At 52.5% G+C, this 17129-nt stretch overlaps 5 protein-coding genes across 5 annotated transcripts; 2 read left to right on the top strand and 3 right to left on the bottom strand.

The window, feature by feature from the left end:
- Positions 1–45: 45 nt before the first annotated feature.
- Positions 46–1016, top strand: AYO21_03485 (hypothetical protein; the record flags this gene model as incomplete). Its single annotated transcript, XM_022653459.1, has 3 exons — positions 46–181; positions 352–758; positions 867–1016. 3 exons carry the CDS (start codon positions 46–48, stop codon positions 1014–1016), a joined length of 693 nt encoding a protein of 230 aa, XP_022514269.1.
- A 436-nt stretch (positions 1017–1452) lies between these two features.
- Positions 1453–3924, bottom strand: AYO21_03486 (hypothetical protein; the record flags this gene model as incomplete). Its single annotated transcript, XM_022653460.1, has 2 exons — positions 1453–3744; positions 3796–3924. The coding sequence occupies 2 exons, from the start codon at positions 3922–3924 to the stop codon at positions 1453–1455; spliced, it is 2421 nt and encodes an 806-aa protein (XP_022514270.1).
- A 447-nt stretch (positions 3925–4371) lies between these two features.
- AYO21_03487 (hypothetical protein) lies at positions 4372–5340 on the top strand (the record flags this gene model as incomplete). Its single annotated transcript, XM_022653461.1, has 1 exon — positions 4372–5340. One exon carries the CDS (start codon positions 4372–4374, stop codon positions 5338–5340), a length of 969 nt encoding a protein of 322 aa, XP_022514271.1.
- A 646-nt stretch (positions 5341–5986) lies between these two features.
- AYO21_03488 (hypothetical protein) lies at positions 5987–7195 on the bottom strand (the record flags this gene model as incomplete). Its single annotated transcript, XM_022653462.1, has 2 exons — positions 5987–6631; positions 6695–7195. The coding sequence occupies 2 exons, from the start codon at positions 7193–7195 to the stop codon at positions 5987–5989; spliced, it is 1146 nt and encodes a 381-aa protein (XP_022514272.1).
- An 895-nt stretch (positions 7196–8090) lies between these two features.
- Positions 8091–11903, bottom strand: AYO21_03489 (hypothetical protein; the record flags this gene model as incomplete). The annotated part of the gene is made up of 1 exon (XM_022653463.1): positions 8091–11903. One exon carries the CDS (start codon positions 11901–11903, stop codon positions 8091–8093), a length of 3813 nt encoding a protein of 1270 aa, XP_022514273.1.
- Positions 11904–17129: the final 5226 nt, after the last annotated feature.

The following is a 17129-nucleotide window of genomic DNA, read 5'->3' on the forward strand; positions in this document are numbered from 1 at the left end:
GACCTACGTCCGATCAATCACGACGAGCGAGGTCACGAGAGCAAGATGAAATCCTTACTTGCGACTTTCGCCGCAGTCACTTCGATCCTCATACCTTCAACACAGGCACTATATTTCTATCTCGATGGCACGACGCCCAAGTGCTTCTATGAAGATTTGCCGAAGGGCACGCTAGTGGTCGGTATGTCAAGAATTGATTGGTTTTATCATTTGATGCTGTGGTGTTCCAATTATCGGAATACCGCTACTGGGATGGACATCTGTCCGAGCACGATTCTACCGCGAAGGATGTCCCAGATGGACAGAGAAAACAAAAGACAACCAGACACTGATTTGATGGTGGAAATACAGGAACATACAAATCCGAAGCCTACAACCCCCAGACGCAATCCTTCTCAGCAACGCCCGACCTCAACATCCACTTCACTGTCGAAGAGACCTTCGACAACGACCACCGGGTCGTAACCCAGACCACGCAGTCCTCGGACAAGTTTTCAAAGTTCACATTCAGTGCCGCGGATGCGGGCCTGCACAGACTTTGCTTTACGCCCTCTGGACCCGCGGCGATCAGTGTGAATGGATGGTTCGGAAACGGCGGGAATGTGTTGGGAGGAGTGAAGTTGACGGTCGACATGGCGATTGGAGAGACGAGTAAGATTGAGAGTGAGGACAAGGGCAAGATCGACACCATTGTCGGCAAAGTGCGGGAGTTGAACGGGCGGTTGCAAGATATCAGGAGGGAACAAAAGTTTCAAAGGGTAAGTCGAGACCAACACACCCCCCCCCCCCCCCCCCCACCATTCATACATCTGCCCTGCGTAGGGCTCCTTTTCGTGGAGAGTCGCTAATCCAGAATGTGTGATTAGGAGCGCGAAGCAGAATTCCGCGATCAAAGCGAAGCAGTCAACGCGCGAATCGTCCGGTGGACGTTGATCCAGCTGGGCGTCTTGGGCGTCACCTGCGCGTGGCAGCTGTCACATCTGAGATCATTCTTCATCAAGCAGAAATTGACATAGACTGCTCAGTCCTTGGACGAGTATTTGGCGGCGTTGGAGCCCAACAACGGACTGACTGTATTCATGTGTTTTGCACTTGACCTGGGGTATGGACTCTCGACAGAGAGAAACGGAGCGAACCGCCTTTTGGGGAGGACAGGACTGACCCGACTCTGTTGATCAGTAAGTCGCCTCAAGTCCTTTGTCCGTTCGAGTGTCTGTCGATGACCACATCATGTCATGTAACAGATCCCAGTACATGGGTGTTTGGAATGGAATGAGAAGAAAAAAGATTCATAATATGCTACGCTACGCCGTCAGAGGGTCTATCCTGTTCACCTTCTGCTTGCCAATCTCCCTATGCTTTTAAAAAAAACCCCCCGACATAAAATGAGAATGCCTCCATCAGACACGTGTTATTGCCGTATACGGATCCTCCCTGGACTGAACCAACCCTTCAATATCCCCGTCTCGCTCTTGGCCCAGCAATGCTTGAACCAGAAGAAGACCCGAGCCCCATCCGGCTGAGTGTATTTGAAATGCCCATGCTCTCACGTCGTGGGAATCTGCCACCTCCACCTAGTGATAGAGCATCAACACCTAATGTATTTCGACTTGAGCTTTGTGATTGACGATCCCGACTAACCGAAGACCTTGTCCTCGGTGTTGTCGAAAGAGGGTCGGATGAATCGGTGTATTCAAACCGATAATGCTCGGGTCGTGGGGTCTCCCATGCTGTTGTGGTGGTGGTAGTCGTGGACATTGACTTCAGACTCTCGACCGAGTCGCTTGAATCTGTTCGTGGCAGCTGAAGCACTGGCGCCGCTGCAGCGCCGGGGTGTGGGTTGGGTGACTTTTGCGTCAGTAATGCAGGGATTGACTGTAACGGAGCAGCGTTATGTAAAATGGGTTGACGGTGAACCTGAGGTGCCCAGTGGTAACGAGTCAGTGTCAGGAACTCTTGAGGGAGCAGCAGAGCCACGACCGCAATAGCGAGCTTATCCCACACATTCCTAAACAGTTCCCCAAACCGCTCCTGGACCATGGCAACCCCAATCAAAACGACTGCTTCAAAAGCGTACATGAGTATTCTTGCGGCTTGACCATGAATACCATTCAGACAAAGAACGATGGTGATGTGACCCAACGGTACGACCACACTGAGAAGGACGGTGTAATAACCCAGTTGGGAAGTCCCAGGCCTCATGGCAGCTTCGGAGAGCCATGCCGCTAAGCCTACTGCGAGCGAGAGGATTGACCAGCAGCTGAAGAGTTTTGGTATTGACAGAGCTTTCCCATTTTTCAACTGGTGGCGACTGGGCTCTTTTCCTGATACAGCCTTGGAAAACTTTGGATCCGATTTGGATCCAGATTCAGGCTGATCTAAGGACGAATCCTGGAGAGAGAAGACGGTATCAAAGATGCTTTCCAGGCCCGTGTCGGCATGTCGCTCGTGCCCGAAAAACTTTGGTGGCGCTATCGCCTCGCTGCCAGTTCCAGTCTGACGAGGGGGAAACAACGACTTCTTTGACTTATCAAAAAACCCTGGCGGGAGACCAATGGCCTCTCTACCAGTCCGTGCTTGACTCTGATTTTTGAGGACTCCTTGAGTATTCAATGCTGGTAGTTTTCCGTGAAATGGCGTGGGCTCGGTTGCTGTGTACCGAATCTGCTTGAGCTCAGGTTGGAATGTCGGCTGGGATGGTGTCCAGTCCATCGCTTCAGCATTGTCTGGTGGGGGCGTGGGAGGATTCCATGCCTGATAAGCTGGTCTTGCAGGTGTTCCCAGATTGTGGATGTTGAAGGGCTCATTCGATGGTTGTTGGGGTTCTGGTTGTTCGAAAGGCGCAGGAGGGCTGAATTGGGTGCTTGACAGCAAAGGGGCAGGGTCATCGTGCCAATTAATCTGAGGGCCAGACTTGACTGTTGTAATTCCAAAAATCGACCAGCCTGCAAGCACTGTGATTGCGACCGCGAAACAGGCATGCAAGATTGCTGTCAGTCGCAACGATAGAGGGACATGGAACAAGATTATCCAAGCGCTGAACCGCAGCCCCAGAAGGAGAAACTGCGCCAGATAATACTCGTTCAGGCCCGACAATCGCTGATCATTGTTGGACAACTTGTGCTGCCACTTTGGATTCCACCAGATACACAGCAGGCCCAATACCAAAGATAGTCCAACAATGGGCTCCATCATTTCTGCGCATTGGCGGACACAGTGCATTTGTGAGAAGCATTCGACAGGTTTTAGTTGTCGATTCGACGACCCTGCAACCACCTGAGAGCCATACAGATGCCAGAGCACTTGTAAGGTCAGACTAACTGTATGGCCCAGTCCCGCGGCACTGAGAAGAAGACTTCTCCACCCCCATCGACTGGCCACCCTTCTTTGTCGTGATTTTTCCAGCACCCGTCGAAGGTGGTCACTTCTGGCATTGTACGTAGCCTTATGCAACTGTGCTCTGACTTTGGGTTCGCACTTGGCACAGCACTGGGGGTAGCGTTGTTCGAGTCCTTTCTTGTACTCTGGGAGTTGGGCCTCCAGTTTCTCGTACTCGGGGTGGTCGGGATCTGGAAGGAATTGGGAGAGGTTGTAGGTGTATAGTTGCTGGTTCTTCAGACATGTCGAACAGAATACCGAGTCTTGTGAAGAGAAGTCGTCGGAGAGAGGGTTCGTAGCGACGGGCTGCGCGAAACGCTGAACTGGGGCGGCTTCTTCTAGGGGGACATCGGCTATCTCCCCGTTCTTTGCGACGTGTTAGTGGCACCACATCTCCAAAGGAGAAAATGGACATACCTCATCGAAGAAATTGACGGCAAGGCAGTGCTCGCATTGAAACTTGTGACCAGGTTTCTTCCCCGCTGGCAATTTCGATCTGCGCCCACAGTAGTGACAATCCAGGCGCCGGCGGAGTGTGACAGGCATGACTGCGTTCGCATGGTTGTAGAAGCTAGCTGCAGGGTGCCTGGGATGCGTTCATATAGGCCTGTTGTCCAACAAATTATTGTACAAGGAGCGGGATCCAAGAGACAACGCATCAGACATCCGTCCTTGTTTCCAAACCTTTTGGCAGTCAACTGTCTACCATTTTGGGCTTAGCTTGTCTCGGGGGTAGACTATTTATCACCGAACAGATAAAACACTCCGCCCACTCAAAGCCTCGTCAGCCTTGCGCTCAACAACGACGAGCATGTTTTACTGCCAACACCTTCTGGTTTAGGATACACATCGTGCTATATCCTGAGACAATCAACCTTGAACATGCTGAGTCTTCCCAGAATCGAACTCATCGCCCAGCTCCTGGCCCGAAATAGACAGAGACCCTGACCCAAATCACAGGTTTCTGAGTGTGACTTGATCTCCTCAGCAGCCATGGAGTTGCACAAGACACAAATGGAACAACAACGAGGCCTATTCCCTGGCGGAGCAATCATTTCGATCGCCATGCTCGCACCACTAACTGCCATCTCGCCATTCCGCCAGCCGTTGCTTTTCATATTCGCCAGCACTTGCATCTTGATCAGCTTGTCATTCTTTCGGCTCGTCCAGGTGCTCCATCGGCCACCAACATCGCGACGTCCTCCGCCCTCTTCGAGAAATCCAACCCATTTGTTGGTTGTGCTGGGCTCGGGGGGGCACACAGCAGAAATGCTGAACATTCTGAGCCAATACCGCCGACTGCCGCTTGACTTCACCAGGCGGACCTACGTGGTGAGTTCGGGGGATGAATTCTCCGCCTCGAAAGCAAGAGATTTTGAGGCTGAGATGGCGTCGAACCTGAAAGCCTCCTCGTCCTTTTCCGAAGAGACACCTCCAAACTACAGCGTCGTGACGGTTCACCGCGCGCGACGTGTTCATCAGTCCCTGCTCACGACTCCCCTTTCAAGTCTCCGGTGCTTGTACGACTGCCTCAGCGTCCTCTGCGGCACACATCGAGAGTTTAAATCACAACCTGGAGGCAGTGCTCCACTATCCTATCCGGATCTGATCCTGACCAACGGGCCCGGAACCGGGGTTATCGTCTTCTTCGCCTCTGTCATCCTTTTATTCTTTGGTTTCTCAGGTCCCACGGAACTCCGCCCACCCGTCAAGGACTCCACAGCGCACTCGGACCCTCTTTCAACGCAGAGTACCTCCACTGCAAGCTCCGGCGAAGGGTATACACAATCCGGGCAGATGCGCACCATCTTCATCGAGTCGTGGGCCCGGGTGAAAACCCTCAGCTTGAGCGGGAGGCTGTTGAGACCGTTCGTCAATCGGTTTCTCGTGCAGTGGCCCCAGCTCGCCGAGAGGCAAGGGAGAGCCAAGAACGTCGAGTTTGTAGGGAGTCTGGTTACTTGACGAAGGTGAAGAGGAAGATTCTCATGCGATGACTATGTTCCGCGCTGACGTACAAATGGGATATGTAATCTGGTCTCAAAAGATCGCTTGCTCAACGACAGCTACAGGCGCGAAGGAAGGGGGATCTCTACGATCTTCGCAAGATATTAAAGGAGACCGGAAACAGTCAAGGGCAGAGGCAATAACAAGCAAGTTTGGAGTGGCTGAAGCAACGCGTTGTCCGCAAGAGTCTTACTCGAGACTCACTTGAGCTTTCTCTGCAAAGCCACACAAGCTAGAACCGGCGGGCGACACCATCACAAATGTGTCTGTTTCGGCATGATCAACCACGAATACGAGTATGCGACAGCACGGCCGCGGTGAAAAACCAGTGCTAATCAACAAAGGATGAACTCAACCAAGACTCCCGACTTCGTTGAAGGTCCATTGGCAAGGGGAACTTGCTCATGCTGTCGTCCCAGGGGAGTGTCTAATATTCTAGATGTACACTGCCACCGCTAATCGGTGACTACTCTCCATCCTAGCTGTTGATTTTACATCCAAATACAAGCTTTTGGCGGACACATCAGGCCCATATGACAATCACTCCTTAAGTCGGGTGCAGAAATCGACAGTGACATGCCTCTCAGCAGTCGGAATTTGTCCATCACTCCGCCATTCTCAGTCTCCTTCTTTCCCTTGCTGCCTTCATCTCCTCCAACAAGAGCTTCCTCGTCTCTTCGCTCATTCCGGCTTGCTTGATTGCTTCAGCCCTCTGTGCTACCGTCTTGAGTTTCTCTTCGGCCAACTTCGCCAGGGGACCTTGAATCTTCCGCTCCTTGAACCACTCTGCACGAGCGTCCTCCAAGATCTTAATTCTCACATACTCATCTTCGTGCCATGCCCTATCTCGCCGATACTTGTCCTCTGCTGTCAGGTCGTCAAATATCTCTGGAGAGGGAATAGGAGGTTGGTATATTGTGGGCGTCCAGGTTTGTGACTCGACATCATAGCGTGTAGTATCTCCTTCAAAGGCTTGATATTTGGGAGCTTCGACTTCCGGCCAAGGGATCTGAATATCTTCACCCGCGACGTACCGTGTATGTCGAGGTAGAGGCGAGTTAGGTTCACGTTGGAAATAAGGTGAGCCGCCACGGATGTGTTTCACGATGACATCTCTGTCGCGCCCAGTAGCAGGGTCGGTGAGGCGGTACACAAGTCGTACGTCGGCGATGGGCACCGGTAACTCGAGGGAGGAGAAGTGTATTTTGTCGCGCTGTTCGCCAAAGCTCTCGGGTATCTCAACATCGGCCTAGTTGAAGTTAGATTCATAGCTGCAACGACCAGCGCATAGTCCAAGAGACGTTGTCCATACCATATTGAGACCTTCGATTCTCAGTTCCTTAGAATCGCTGCTGACATCCTTGACCTTGCCAATTTGTCCGATTAAACCCTCTTTCCCCTTCACAATGCAGACTCGGTCTCCCTCCACAATATTCCCTTCATTGCCGAACCCTTCCCACTCTTTCTGTTCCTCCTCTAATCCTTCACCTCCGACGGGATCCCACCCATTACTCCTAGGTCCATGCCTAACCTTCGTGGGAAAGACTGGCCCTTGGTAGAGCAGGTTGCTCACAGTGCCATAGAAATCTTGCTTTGTGCCAACATCTCTTTTCGGTGCTAGAGGGCCCATGATCCAATCCTCCCGCCGGGCTCTGCGCTCAGCTTTGATGTGCCCATTTTTTACTTTCTCCCTCTGGATCAGACGAGCCTCGTACTCTTTCCAGTCCTCTCGGAGTTTTTCGTAATTTTTCCGCCGAGAAGCTTTGAGTGTTTGATTGCGGGCTTGGAGGTTTATGCGTAATATTCGCTGCATCGTGTTGACTTGGACTGCGGCCGCTGTCGCCCGTTATGAGGCAGTCACAGTAGAGGTTTGGGAGCGAAACACTAGAGAGGAAAAAGTGTTATGAGAATGCTCAATGCATGACGGGCTCTCGTTCGACGATGCGCATAGAACCCACAGCGACTTGCAACCGCAGGGGAAATGTCAACGAAGGTTCTGCGGAGTTGTATGTAGCAATTGACAGGATCCAGCTTCCCAACATTGACATTGCGCAGATGGACATCTGCTTGGCACATTTTCCGCCTTCGGTCAAGGCACGTGATCGCACGTGAACCCCAGCCTGATCCAGCCAGATTCATTTTGTATTCTACCTTAGAACGTGCTTAGATATATCTAGCGTGGCACTCGGGGAGGTATCCAGTGATCACCGGATAGATATGAGGAATACAAGGCCGATCATATTTGCTGGAAAGAGTCATTTCATTGTGATCGTCATCGTCATTTCACCTTTTGGCCCAGGGCGAGACCTGAAGAATATCACTAAAGCCACCCCTTTGTCGTTGGACCCCCATTTGTCGCCTGCTCAAGCTGCACAGCTAAATGTACATGGAAAACCTCCCTGAGTCGAGATGAAAAGAACAGCATGCGACTTTTTGCATGTTTGATGTACACTGACCATCAAGACCATCCCATAAACCAAGTACAGACCACCCTACCCTTTTGGAGGCATTCCTTTTTTCCAGCTCCTCGCAATGCCCAAGCACAAAAATGCCTTGCCCTTTCCAGCGCGCCGTTGCTTTGTCTCTAAAAGCAGGGGTATCTATCGAAAATTCGAGCCAAGTTCCTCATCGTTTGTAAAAGAGCGTCGAAACTGTCGTCACTGCTGTTCGTATGTATTTTACTGGAGTTCCTGGATAGGAGAGAAACGTTAAAACCTCTTGTTTGTAGAAGCCGGCATCATCATTCCGTCATCTGAGTCGTCATCGCCGTCGTGGTCGTCATCGTGAGTTGCATTCTGCCAATGCTCAAGCGCCGGGCCGCTGGCGATTTGTGTAGGCCGACCATGTTTGGTGATTGTGTCCGCGGTGCGCATGAACTCAGGAAGTGGCTCTTTACCGAGGGCCGAAATATCTCTGGGTGCTTCCGTATATGTTGGACCCAGGAAGCCTTCTCCTGGCGGGGAAGAGGCACCCGAGATTATTCCAATGCTCGGATTCGACATGCTTTGCGAGACACTGCTTGCACCGTAGCCATCTAGAGACGAGGCAATGGTGCTTGCCGACGGTCCTCCTTGAATAGCGTTTGACCCTAGGAAGAAGGGCGGTGCTTCACCCGAGACCTGTGTACGCTGTCTCTCGAGGAAGGCAATGTCGTCCGGGGAAGGAGGACATTCATCGGTCACGACGTTTTGCGGTTTTGAACCAGCCTCTGTGGCCGCTTGAACTTGATGCTGGACTTCCTGTAGATGACGCCGCTGATTGACTTCTTGAGCTTGTTCAAAGGCCTCTTGGCTTGATGTCGGTGCTCGAAATGATGCCCTATAGTCACTCTGGGTCACGATATGTGGCGTTGGCGGAGAACCGTTCTGCTCAGCGGTTAGAGCGGCGTCACGAAGAAGATCAGGTGGTTCAATAGCACCTGCAGCCAAAGCAGTGCTCACAGCAACGCTGGGTTCGGCGCGTGCATCACCTTCGGAAGACTTTCGGCTCGACGATGGAGACCGCTCGTCTCGCGGAGACCGTCTTTCTCGACTCCCAATGCGTGCCAAGGTCTTTGTAGTCCCTTCCCAAAGCCCATCGACTCTGGCTCTAAAGCCTCTGTCGAGGGAGACAGGTCGTTCGTCACGCGCTAAGCCTGAAGACGGCAAGGGCAATCGCTGCAGTTGCGAGGCCCTAATTGTCTTGACAGAATCGGCCGTGGAGAGGGTTGACGTTGCTCTGTCAGGCGCAGGAGGTCGTCCTTCACGTATGGCCATGGGAGTACAAGCCGACGACGCAGCCTTTTGGGCGGAAAACGACTCACTGAAATAGTGTTCTTGTCCGGCCGAGTCTGGACTGGCAGTCTGGCTTTGTGCCAGCGGATGCTCGGTGGCGTCTCTCGAAGTTTTCAAAGCCGTCAGAAGTTCGTCGCCGCGCAGACTAGATCGACGCGTATCACGTATCTTGTCTCGCTCAGTCTTCCCAACAGTGCTTGTACTGGACCCTGCTGGCGAGGCAATGGAGTCGCTCGAGTGGCTAGCCGTTGTGGCTGTACTAGGAGCACGCTTCCGCGTATTGCTCCTTCCAAGCAAATTGCCTGCGATTCGTCCAGCTGTGCTGAGTGCACGCTCAATGATGTTCCTCCTGACGACTGCGTGCGACATTTCCCTCTCGTCCACATCTAAGATTTTCTTCTTGCTGTCTTTCTCCAAGTCAGGATCATTGATCCATTGTGACGGATCTTGCAAGCCCTCGACAACCCACTCATGCTGCTTGGCTTGTTCGATTGTCATTCTCTTCGCGGGATCCTTGATTAGGAGTTGACGAATGAGGTCGCGCACCGCGTCTGGAACCACCTCGAATTTGAGTTCATAGTCGAGTCTCTTGTTACTATTGATGGAATTTGGCACCTCGGAGGTTGGCTTGTCTTGAGTTGTGTCGACCGGCACAAGTCGAGTCCTTGGGAGAAAAACCTCGGTCCGGCATACTGCTTCGTGAAGTCCCATGGTTTCAGTTGCGTAGAACGGCAACCGGGCGTATACCATACAATAGAGTGTGATCCCCAATGCCCAAAGGTCTAGTGCGCCAGTGATCTTTGGGCCATCCTTTTCTTCAAACATGGCTGGATCTTCATAGCAGAGTTCAGGGGCCCAGAAAGCAGGCGTCCCAACGGATCTTGCTAGTTCTTTCTCGTCGTCTAACGCAGAAACATCATTCTCGGTCAGCTTGTAGTCAGGATCCTCAGGATCCTTGGGATGTCCGAGGTACGACACGCCAAAATCAGATATCTTGACAGTACCGTTGCTTGCGACCAGGAGATTCGCTGGCTTGATATCACGATGGATGATACCAATGAAGTGCAGAAACTGAAGACCGGAGAGCGTATCCCGAAAGGTCCGGCGGGCTTCCTCCAGCGTCAGAGCTGGAACATAGGCATGCTCGTCGTCGGTCTCGTCGAAGTTCCATTCGGACGACATGTGAGAGAGCGCGCCAACGCTAGCAGCGATGCTGAAGCTCCGACCACGGTAAGCATCTGGGGCATAAGCGCCATACATGCTGCCCGCCAGAGCTCCTTCCGCATACTCATCATGAGAACTAGTTCTGCTGGGATTGCTGGACTCGTAGAAGTGGCGGGAGGCAGAACGAGAGGCCTCGGATAGCTCCTCGTCCTCTTCAAAATCCTCGCCTCCGTGCTCGAGGCTCCAATTCGGGGTGGGGTTAGTGTTTAAGGCGCGGGCTTTGTCTTGCATCTCATGGCGTCTTTTAGCTTGACTGACACTGAAAAGGTCTCTTTCAGTAGGTTCAAGTGAAAGCTCAATCCCAGCCCTTTCTTGCTCGAATCTAGTATTGTTTACTGCCAGGACCTCGCGGACTCCTGGCTTCCTCCACTTGATTTCGCCCTTTTCGACATACTCGAGAATGAGGTAGACCTTGTTCTTGTTGGGGTCGTCGATGACTTCGAGGAGACTGACGACGTTTGGGTGCCTGGCCTTTTTGAGGATGGCCACCTCGCGCTTTGTTCGATCTTCTGGAGTTCCTAAGCGACCAAGCCGCCGCTTGCCAGAGTATCTTGGGACGATCTTGACCGCTACGATGGTGCCCCTCTCGACGTCTCTGCCGAGTTTGACTTTACCATGTTCACCACGTCCGATTTCCTCGATGATCTCGTAGTTGTTGACGAATTTATTACCGGAGAAGTGATCATGGTCGATCTCGACGGTGTGGGTTTCTTTTGGAGGTTGAAGATGGTGTGGTTGACGTTCAGCGTCGCTGAGAGACGAAGCCGACGGAATTCGGTCGCCCGAATGCAGCAGACCTGGACTCGACATCGGAGTATTGTCTGCAGTCATTGCGGCTTGCACGCTAGGCGAGTTACGTTCACGACCTTGCCTAGTCCACGTGGACATTTCGTTGTAAAGAAGATTTTGGGCCGGATGCGAGCTTCTCGTGCGGAGAGGCCGCGTGGGTCGTGGGGCATGGAACTGAGCTTGTAGTGCTTCAAATGACTGGATAGGATAGGTTGGGTGCTCGTTGTTGGATAGACGAGTTGAGTTGGCAAATGAAGTCGAGAATGATTTAGAGTGAGAAGTACGGCGGCCGCGAATTTGTCCGTGGGAGGACTTAGTCGACAGGGCGCGGTTTATAAGTGAAGCTGCCGAACCAGGCGACCGGTCAACGTCGCGCTCGGCGAGAGCCTTCAACGAGTTTGAAGAATTCTGGGTCGACGACGGAAGGGATTGCTGGGACTTGAGCGGGGCAAACCCAGGCGACGCTGCGATCCCATACTTTGAATTCCAGTTCAACTCGTGAAGCTCATCCTCATCCACTGGATCGGGGGGGTGTTGAGCAGAAAGAGCGGTAGGAGTATTTCGTTGAGTGTCAGACTCTGTGCCGCCGAGATTTTGATATACGTCTCCCGACAGGACGTCGTTGAAGCCGGTCCCACGGTCCTCTTCAATGTCCCTGATGTGTCCGCCAGTGTTTACAGTGTGAGAGGCTCGTTGCAGATCAGGAGCCCATTTTATACCGACGTTGTCTGGCATTGCTCCGGGACCAAGCGTGAAAATTCTTGTCCCGTCAAGAGGGCGCTGGACATGGAGAGACCGTTCAAAGGACAGTCCCAAACTTCAGCTGTGAACGCCTCTACTCAAACACCAGCCCTGGGGCAAACACTTGTGACTGCCATCTGAACTCTTCTTGATCCCCAGAATACCAATGTCTTTCCCCCAAAGACCTGCCTATGGTGGACAGGTTGTCTTGGGAGAAAGAAGTGTGTAGGGCCAACAGCAGCTTCTAAGTGATTCAGAGACAATGTGTGAAAAAAACACGTCAAACGGTCTTGCAGGCTCTGGATCCCGAAGGCAAGGACGATATGGCTCTTGAGCCGTGGTAGCGAGGGTCCCGAATTAGTTTTGGGGAGGGGTGCGGCCGTGGATGGGCGATGCTCTCATTATCGATGGGCCACTAATGGCTGGAGAGGGGGTAGACAGTGTTTGGCAGGCCGACAAGTTGTTGAACAGGACTCTTCAATGGCATGAAACAGTGAGTCGTGCAAGAGATCTGTGCGAGGTACAAAAGAAAGGATGTGGAAGAAAGGAAGAGAGTGGGCGTTACGAGTGGCAGTTTGATCGCCAGTCCGTCAAGTCAGTCTGTCAATCAGTCTGAGCAGTCTGTTGGATTGCGGATGGGGACAACCTGCAAGGACCAGCGGCGACGGCTAGCGAGCAGCAACAGCCCAAGGGTGCCCTCTGGTGTGCAGTGGTGTGCAGCAAAAAAGATGACGGAGGGGGTGGGCTACTTCTGGTGGGATCATCAGCGCCCAGTGCCCTTCAACTGGTGCACAGTGGAGGCGGGAAATAATGCCTAGCCGGCACCTCAGTGCCTATTCAGGGCTGGCGGCCCCAAGCCTAGTTACGTCTGGTAAGGTCTGGGCAACAACTGGCCTGGAGCTAGACTCTCTTGCCGACAGCACCACACAACACGAGGAAAACCGCCTGCGGGCCGCTCTCTGTTCACAGCTCGACAACCCTGACCATGCACCAGCGACAACCATATGGATGGAAAGCAAGAAAAGGCACAAGATAACGACAGGGAGCAGACGCGAAAACAGAACGGAGAAGACGGGTTTGTTTGCTCGTAAGGGCATGCCTTCAGACAAGCCACCATCCCTCCGAGAACAAGCCACTACTCGACGCCTGCATCGCTACGGCCCTTGGTCCCTCTGAATCCCTGCTCCTCTCACCCACCTCGACAGGCCATCACTCGCATAATCCTAGCTAGCCCCGGTCATGTTCGCACTCAATCAGGTCTAAAGGTACTATGATCAGAGACAAGTTCAGAAAAGTGCAAAGAATGGGCTTCAGTTGTAGAGGGGAGTACGAAGAGAATCCGAGAGGCACAGGACGAGGCAATGACGCCCATGGAAAAGTAAAATAAAATACCTCTCATCGCCGACACGTCGGGTCCTTTTTCTGCCCGTCACAGAGTTACACGTTCTCGATTCTGCAGGTCGACAAGTGAGGCAGCTGTCTCCGTTGCGAAAACACTGGCCTTGACGCACACTCACAGCTCATGCAGGCTGCAGCAAGGAATTTGCATACATTTTGCGACAGGACGAGTTGGGCTTCTTCGCCTTATCATCAGGATTCTGCTTTGGGACAGGCACAGTCGCCACAACACTTCCAGACCACGTTTGAATACGAGGTGTGAATCTATCCAGCATGAAGTCGGACTTGCTTCGACCGGGCCCAGGTACTGTGCGTCGTACGACCTTTCTAGACATAGCCATCTTGTCGACGCCGTGGTCTGAGCCAACATAAAACATGCATCAGCGGCCCCTCATGCCATAAGAAAATGATGTCGGGACAGCGCAGGATGGTTTTTGAGCGCCGCCCTTGTGCCTTGCTACTGCACTCCATGCCGGAGAGACGGGAACTGCATGAACATGGAGGAGGGTTTCTCAATATTGTTCCTTCCACAACCATCGCAATGCCGAACGCTTTGCCTCTGCATTGCGTTGGGCGCGTGCCGTTCCTGGCTGCCACACCACCTAATGATGGCGAGCAAAAAGTGTGGAGAAGATGCAGAAAGTCATGCCAGGGCTTAAGATACCATTGCTCAAACTGGTTGGGGATCAAGGGCTGAAGAGCGAATGAAGCATCCCGCCGAGAACAAGCACAGAAACTAGGTGAAAGCCACATTGAGCCAACAAATCCTACCGCTGCTGCCCGCTCAGATTACTCGAGGCCCCCTAACAACAGACTTTAACCCTGCCGCTTCGGCAACGTCACAGCAAATCTTCAGGAATCTCATGGCGCTTTGTCTCCACCAGTATTGGTCATCTTTTTGACGCAGAAGAGAGCAGTGTGGCAGTTGAGCCTCAGCTTGATTTGTGAACCATGGGGGAAGGAAGACCCCCTTGGGATTTGTCTCGAACCTTTCACATGCTTCAAGTTGGACCGCGCAAACCTTGAGCATGCGATCGTCGCGATCGTTTGAGATCAGCAGAGGACTACTCATGGATTAGCGCACACTGCCGGACCTAGCCCCTCTGCATGTTCGCAGCCAGCACTGACAGGGTTCCTACCAACCGCACCCACGCCCTAGTCTTAAGGCTCACCCTACTTTCGAGATCCATTTCTGACGGCGATGACTCTCTGAAGATTGCGAGTACGCAGAGCATTGCGGAGCAAACTCGAATCCCAGGCGGTTCTAAACCTTCAACTCCAAACATGTGTCAAGTTCCGACCGTTGCCACCATGCACTGAGGTGGAGATTTGCCTCCAGTGGTTCGTACTTTTCCTCGCTGGAAGGGCTATCCAGTGCCTCCACCGATGGCGTACTATATATCATTTCGATCCACTCCAGGTGGACCTGCTTCGCCCCATGTGCTTCGCAGCCTGGGAAATGCCGTCCCAATCAGTGAGACTACTTCTTCCAGCAGATTGATTATGCCCTCCCTAAAATAACAACCCGGTATTGGCATCTCCGGGTGTGCCTGAATACTCGGCTGCTGTCGCAAAGGGAGGCCTCTTAACCGCAAGTTATCATTCTTCCGCATTAGGACCGAGGAGGATGACAAAGACCAAGGGACAAGGGACTTGCTCAGAGTCCACAACGCCTCTCTGCGCCTTCAACTTTACTTCGTTTGTACTCCGGGTCAGTCGTCTTTTAAACCCTCCAACTATACCAACTTTACCGATACACATCAATCTCCTAGGTGGGAGCGCCAGCAACTTGCTGGCAAATCACTTGTATGGAAGATCCCCCGCATTTCTGGCGATCTCCCTGCCCTCTGTTTCCGCCACCACATTTTCTCTGATCCAAAGCTTGGACGGACTTTCGATTCCAGCCACTGTGAGGCACACTTCGGCACTCATGTTGGGCAAAGTTTTAACGAGTCATGCCACCTTCGAAGGCCTGACATTGACGTCTTGGGCCCAACCGGACACGAGAACAAGAGGTGGCGAGCGAGATGAAGGATACACTCCCGTCGTTTGGTTGACCCATGATGCGGGCCGGTTGATAGGTTCGTTGTTTGCACCAAGTTTGGGCTTAAGATCTGTGGGTTGTACCAGGTCAGGTCGTGCCCTCCCTGACTTATGTCTGTACGACAAGACAAAAGCAAATAGGCACAATTCTTGTGCTCTTGATCAGCCACAAAGACCCCCTCCACAAGCGCCACTGCGGATATGACAGCCGCCTCTTATGCGGATCATTGTGCTTCCCTAGCCATCCCGAACCGCCCTCCCACTTTAAGTTTAGCGGCCTTGTGTTTTGTTTCATGTTGGAAGGGTGTGAAGGGTGTTCTCCATTTCAGGTGGTGTGCATGGCACGTGTCAGTCAGCATTCTCTTCCCCATCACTGCGAGTCTCAAGACAATTGACGGCCGCCAACATTTCTAGGAGGTGTCCAGCCTCTGAGATTGAATTCGCCAAATAATCTCCGGTCGAAGAAGGCGAATAGTCGATCCCGGAGGATCAAATTGAAGGGTGAGCGATTTGGCCTGAACAACACAGTCCTCTATGAACACGGTCATCCTCTTCAAGGATCTGTTCGGACCGGTCTCACCAAATCAAAGCCAGTCCGAAGCCTTGGAATGTACTCACAGTCAATATGCTCTAGGTCGACGCTTTCCTGTGTAATTGCAGCATGCCGTCTATGTGTGGTGCGCAGCCCTCGATCCGATACGACTCGATCCACGGAAGGTTGTCCTTCCACCTCCCTAGTGGAGAGGGGGCGACAATACCAGACACAGGAGGAGATGTCGACTGGCAAAAGTCCTTGTGCCTCGAGTGATGAGCGTCCTGGATTCTTACCCGCTGCGTCGCCTGAATTGCCGTTCCATGATTTTGTGGCCAAAGCACACGACTCCTGAACTCGCACGTCGTCGTCCTCCTTCTATCTCGGGTACGTCATCTGCTTTGCCAGGGTTTGCCTGACCCGAGGACCAAGGGGCATTTTGTTTCATCACCGCATCTATTGCGCCGTCTGCACGGCCGTGACACTACCTCTCTCGATGGGGAAATCCCTACGCAGGAATTGGTCTACTTGACTAGTCACAGAAATGCGTTGTCTTTCAACAATCGCATACCTGGTGCTGCTCGGCGTTGTGATTAGGGAGATACTGCGTGGCGGCAAGTTTCTGCTTGCACTGCTCAGACTAGCATGCTGGTTGTTTTGAAATGAGCAAAGCGAATCCCTTGTTATGAGGCATTTCTGTGACTGGCAAGCCTCTGGGCCAAGGGAACTGTCGATTGTGCCAGCGACATTGTGGTCTGTCCCAGTTTCCCAGCGGACCCATGGCCAGACTCAAGGCATATTCCAAAAAAGACAAAGCCCAGCAAAGACTGCTACACCTCCATTTGCCTCGAAGTCGAACGAACCCAATGCTTCTAGAGACTACGGTGGTTTTAGCTCGGAAACCCCCCCCCCTTTCCCAAAACTACTCAACAGACGGTTCGTCCATCCTTGAGTCGAGCTGTGGCTGTTGAGGTACAGATCCGTATTGCTCGACTCGACTGATCCTTAGGGTTTGTGATCGCAGTGCTTCTGACAAATAACACTATGTATTGACCAAGACTGGTTAAAGAGGTCGTCGTTGGCAGTTTAGAGGTATGCAACTCTTTTGATGGTGGCTTGATCTGGGTGCCGTCGTATTACAAAGACATTCTAGAGAGCATTCCCAATTCGGACACTGAGCAAGGCTATATAAGAGCCCCACTCATCTGGCCGAGATAGAAAAGAGACATTTCTTTGTCGCCCATCCC

The sequence above is a fragment of the Fonsecaea monophora genome (genome assembly GCF_001642475.1).
Source record: "Fonsecaea monophora strain CBS 269.37 chromosome Unknown Scaff17, whole genome shotgun sequence".
NCBI lineage: Eukaryota > Fungi > Ascomycota > Eurotiomycetes > Chaetothyriales > Herpotrichiellaceae > Fonsecaea > Fonsecaea monophora.